The sequence below is a fragment of the Ceratina calcarata genome, unplaced genomic scaffold (genome assembly GCF_001652005.2).
Source record: "Ceratina calcarata isolate Rehan_Ccalc_2016 unplaced genomic scaffold, ASM165200v1 scaffold183, whole genome shotgun sequence".
NCBI lineage: Eukaryota > Metazoa > Arthropoda > Insecta > Hymenoptera > Apidae > Ceratina > Ceratina calcarata.
The window spans coordinates 70,832-76,684 of record NW_017139757.1 but is presented as its reverse complement, the minus strand read 5'-3'; the positions used below and the strand labels follow the sequence as shown (position 1 = coordinate 76,684).

The following is a 5,853-nucleotide window of genomic DNA, read 5'->3' as shown; positions in this document are numbered from 1 at the left end:
TGTTATTATTAATTATTTGTATTAAAAATGTTTTCATGACAGCAATAACCAAATTGCTTGTTCTAAATAAAATAAAAAATATTATATGTACGCATATCTTTCTTTTGGAGTTTGGTAATAAATATGTGTTCTTAGAATTTCCCCGGGCACCTATTCTAGTATATCAGTGAAATACGTTCGGTTTTGGTTCGATTCGCGCCAGTTTTCTACACTTTTGTATAACTGGTCACTCCGCTCACGCTAGCCATTCCTCATGAAGAGGGACGCATTATTTTTAGTAGCTCACGGGCATTGAATATCTTAGGTCGCCCCTGATTCGTTCACGAGAAGCTTAAGTTCGTATCAAGTATTGCATTTTTCAATTGTCAATTTAATAGCATTCTCCGAGCAGGAAGCTCATAGCATAGGATATTGCATAGTCAAGTATTGCATTTTTCAATTGTCAATCTAACAGCATTCTCCGAGCAAAAAGACTAAAACTGGAATCTTGTTTCTGTACGTGGCAATATCGATCCTGAGCCTTGTCTGTCGGCATCAGTCTCTGAGTAAATACGTTTCTGTTTGGTTGACAGAGCTTTGCGAGGCGGCGACCAAAATCCAGGCATCTTTCCGCGGCCACATGTCGAGAAAGGAGCAAGCTGTGACTCTCGTCAAGTCGGCGGAGAACACCGTCGACAACGTCGTGTCCAAGATGGAGGATAAGGTGAGTCTCAAATTTTCTTTACTCACAAATAAATTTTCTTGTGCGAAAAAAATTAAATTATGAATTGACAAAATAATGAAATTGTAAAAATGTTGCGTTTGAACAATGGGACAAAACATTTGAAAAATATATATTGTTCGAATATTTCTACGTCTTCAGATTCCTTTGACGTGTTCTGTAAACCGTTAAGACTCTTTACGGAAACAGGAGAAGCATTCTCACGTTTACACTTCGCAAAGCGGATTCGGTTAACGACTCGCGAAACATTCATTTGAATAGAAGACGTCTCCTTCAAATAATTTGAGTTCAATGAAAATATTATAGAAATTGTTGAATTTTATTATAATTTTAAAATTAAAATTAAAACGCAATTTACAGTAAATATGTTAAAAATATGTAACGTGTCCGGTCGCTCCCTGGAGAGTTACTAGCCGGAGCTGGCCTGTCCCAATTATATGTATGTATGTATGTATTATGTATACATATATATCCATATTGATTTGTTGGATCATCATCAAACTTGAACAGAAATGCCCAATTAATTGAAGTATGAAATGCTCATTTCGAGCTGGCGTTTAGTTTTTATCACGAACTGAAATATTTTCTACATTTTTTTATTACGATATCTGCCGTTATCAGAGGAAGTTTCACGAAGTACTTGTTTTCTTTTTCGAATTATTAATTCACAGAATATTCTACAGTAGAACACGTACTAACGTCCCTCCGTGGAGTGATATTCCCAAACGCGTTTGAAGAAAACTCGATAGAACAGGCGGATGTTCGAAAACTCCGGCATTAAAGTTTCCTCACGGCCCTCCCTTCGTGTCCGAGTAAGAGTTTCCCGTTCCGTGGCATCGCACCGATGGTTTTCTGCTTTCGTAACTAGGTTGCAACCCATATACATACACATTGTACGCAACCGGCGTACACACGTCGCCGGATCGTGTATACGTATTATAATAGACGCTGAAGTGCGGGTTTTAAAATTCAATGGCTCGTCTCCGCGAGATTAATTGGAAATCGATATTCTATTATCGAATGTAATATCGTACGTACCTACTTTTCCCGTGGCCGATTCTTAATCGGATACCACTTCTCGTATCTTCGCTATCGCGTTACCCTTTTCGTCTCTACTTTAACCCCGATAATAGACCCGTTCGTCTTTGTTAAGCGAACGTGGAATTTGTCGAATTTTTCCAGATCGAATCCGCTCCAAATTTATAGACACTCGGGCCCCATTAGAGGAGATAATAGAGGAAGCAGCTTTTATCTATCTCGGTTATAAGAATAAGAAGGCATCTCTCGTTGTAAGATCCTATTACAAGAATTTTCCATATAAACGATAATATCATCAATTAAGTGTTTATTAATTTCTTTAAACGAATCTTTGTAACATTATTATAAATCGGAGAATTCGTTCCTGGTTATTTTTGGATGACAGCTCTTATTAACCACGACAGACGCAGAAGAGAGGAAAAATGTGGGTCGGCGGTGTTTTAGAAATTTTTAACCGTCATTAAAGCTTTTAAAAGTCCTGTCTTGAGAACGGTTTAAGCTGTCATCGTGAAATGCATTGTCAAGGAGTCGTACACCCATTTCTTCTTTTCCATACGCATTCGAAATTAACCGCAGTTTAACTCGTACGCGGATAGTTATACGAAATGGTTGATACATTCATATTAAAGGCAACAGAGTTACCGTGTAACGCTTCAGGCGTTGGCGGTAAAAAGAGGGCAGAGATAGAAAACAAAATTCGGAATGATGATGGTTCCTCCCGGCGTTTGTGATTCTTTTTCTTTTGAATGAGAGGGAACGTGCAAAAGAGGGAAGTGTAATCCACTCGGTGTGCGGTAAGCTAATTGCGAAGTACAGCTGCGCTTCGTTACCTCGCGACGCGAAGACCAAACTTTCCTCCAGCGAACTTTCCGTCGGAATACGTTATAATGCATCGCGCCCACTCAATAAGTTATGCGACCACCTCATTAGAAATGCCGCTGTTTTATTCAGTTTTATGGGCAATTTTTTTAAAAGTTTAACGCGTTAAATCGTGAAAACAAAATTTGCTCCTCATCTGTTTTTTGATAATATATTGTTTCAGGTTAACACGATAAAAATTTATTTTCCTGGAATGGAACACTATTTATTAAAAACGTTTCCATATTGATTTTATTTCTTATATATGAATCTACGTTGCTTTTAATTATAAAAGGCAATATATTCATAAGTGATAAATTTAGCAGTCTTTAATTTACACAAAATTGGTTGTTATTCTACAATACTTTTCTTGAATGGTAAACAATTCATTAAAAATTCTCGTACTGATTTTATTTATTATATAGGAGTCTATATAGGATGCTTTTAATTTTAACAAGAAATATATTGATATATGATAAACTTAATAATATTTAATGTTCACAATGGTTGGTTATTATTCTATAGTAGCTGGAACAAATCCTGTTAGCCACGTGCTGCATAGTACATTAACTTTGAAATTAGTTGTTTGTTCGTAACTTTAATACCAGAAAGCATCGATAATCTAATGCAATGCAACAGTTAGGCAACGTACACTGGCATTAATGGTAAATCGAGAAGGAGAGCAATGAAATTTCCTCTGAATACCCGCAGACGGTTCATGGGAATTACAGTGCGATTATACGATTTCATCCCTCCCGTGGCGGTACAATAATTACGTGCGATTATTATAAACGGCTAATGGTTGCTCGGAGCTAATCGATATTTGAAACGGATCATGTTACTCACATAAACAAGAAAATTTGTGTATCAAATACGCAATTCCCTTATGGTACCCCGTTTGAACAGTAATGGTTGAAATTATTTGGTCAAGTCAATAAACAGTTTGATACAAATGTCGTAAAACGAGCTTATAAGTTGTTCATAGAATTTNGCCATTTTCGAAATAAATGACTCAAATAAGAATACATTTTTACATTTTTTTTCTAAGTAAAAAGATAGCATGATTTTTATACTCTGCGTGTGCTATGCCAGTTAATCTCCGGTGAGTCGTGCGCGTGATATATTTCCTGGGAATTAGAAATAATGTAGAGTACGGTGCTCCGTTTAAAATAATAGCCACGTGTGTGCGTTTAAATTCCGTAGCTGCATTAATCAATAACGGAGATAAATTTATTACACGTAGCTGTTGCTATCGATTCCCGTCAATCAGCGATGAAAATTCATTAGTTTCGTAGATTAACGCGAAATTTAATGAACGACAAATTTCTGGCGCCCGTCTCGCTGCAAATCAGCTTTACGATTGACGAACTCTCTTTCCGTTAACTTCGTCACTCGCACCACTCGAATCCTTCAAAAAAATTCGTCCAATAATCAAAACTGTGATTCATTTCGCGATAAATTTAAACATGACTGACCTACCTCAGCCAATCAAAAATATTGCGTAGTTCGTTTCGTATAAAATAATTCTTAATATGATTAGAAGGAAAAGAATTTTTTGTTAGCGAATACATACCTGGTTCTATAAAAAAGTTTTATCCGTTTTATTCGCTCCACTAATTACTGGAAGTAGCATTCGTATCACGTAGTTGGAAATAAAAGAAGATTGTACTAAAAAAAAATTGTTATTCGCGAAAATGTCAAGATTTTTAATTGATGGTACGATAAATTTTATGAAATCATCCAGCTTACTGTTAAAAACTGTAAAATATTTTATAACAAGCACGAAGTTCGTAAATTAAAACAAAATAAAGATTAATTACTTAAAACTCATAGGAAATCCTTAAAGTTGTGCCGAATTTAAAACTGGGAACTAATTACAGTTTGCTACTAGATTAACGTGAAGCGGTAGTCATATCGTGACCCTATATACCCGTTCTTTCTGTTTCTAATTTCCTTAAAAGACTCCAAACGATAATATCTAACAATCAGGAGAAAGCAGTACGCTTTTAGAAATCACGTTGAAACTGAAGGAATATCTTGCAAATCCTGTGCGTACATAGAATCGTCACGCGAGAAAACACTTCCAACGACGTATTATAAAATCAATCGATTTAATGATAAAATATTATAGAAACTAAAGTGACATAAAATATATTTCGACGTATATAAATGTAAATTCAATAGTATTATAGTACTGCCATTGTTCCATAATAATAGTAGCAATAGAAAAGAAATATTGAATGCAACATTTATTATTAAAAAAACTAGACTGAATTAAACAATAAATTAAAAATATTACTCCTAATTTTTATTTCGAGTGTTCAGACAGTTTCTGGATTTCTCAATAATTTCGTTACTGCGTTTTAAATCTGTAGGTTGGACCCGTTGGCTGCCAAGCTTTTTATTCGCCAATAATTCTCGTTTAAATATTCACTTGCTACTATTATTATGGGACAGAAGTAGTAATTTATTTGTTACGATTTTTTAAACTGTATAAAGTCGAATAGTGTTTGCGGCAATTTATTCCAAACTTAAATTGTTTTGGCGAAGGTTTAGTACAAAAGAAGTCTAGGCTTAAAACAAATTACCATCGTTCTATACCCGGGGAAGGGACCGAGTCGTGGACTGCGCATAAAAATCCGATTGGCTCGCTTGGAATATCGGGTCGCGACGCATCCGCAGGAAATTCCTGTCGGTGGTGAAATAAGTCGCGGAAATTCCTATGAAACTCGCGAAATTAGAACGCGCGCGCGGAATTGGCAACGAGACGCGGTTCCCGGGAGTCTTTTTTCGGGGTCTCTGTTTGCGCTTTTTGCACATTTTTATGCGCGCGTTAACGGCGGGAAGATTCGAGGGTACAGGGTGGCATTTAGTTAACGTTGGACGTGCTCTGGTAAAAGGACTTTTGCTGGCAACCGAACCTGGCTCAAAAGTGATTCGGGATTTTTACGTGCCACGCAATCCCACTCTGCTCATGCTGTTATTTTCTATTTTTATAGCATAGAGCCAGTCGTAAACGAGGAAATTATGTTAGAGGGATTTTGTAAGACAAATTTATCTCACTATTATATAAAGAATTAAACGTTTGTTTGTATGTGTTAGCAAAAATCTGATAAACAACTTAAGGGTGTACGAACATAAAAGCAGTGACAAAGCTTTGAAATTTTAACAGTTACTACATATTATATTAATAAAACACTGTACAAAATTTTAGAAATTTTGCGAGCTTATTAAAA

At 36.0% G+C, this 5,853-nt stretch overlaps 1 protein-coding gene across 1 annotated transcript in view; it reads left to right on the top strand.

The window, feature by feature from the left end:
• Positions 1–5,853, top strand: part of igl (IQ calmodulin-binding domain containing protein igloo) — an 83,278-nt gene that overhangs the window by 54,019 nt on the left and 23,406 nt on the right. The window contains exon 3 of the mRNA XM_018038085.2: positions 573–703. Coding sequence (XP_017893574.1) covers positions 573–703 — 131 coding nt within the window. The remainder of the gene's footprint in view (positions 1–572; positions 704–5,853) is intronic.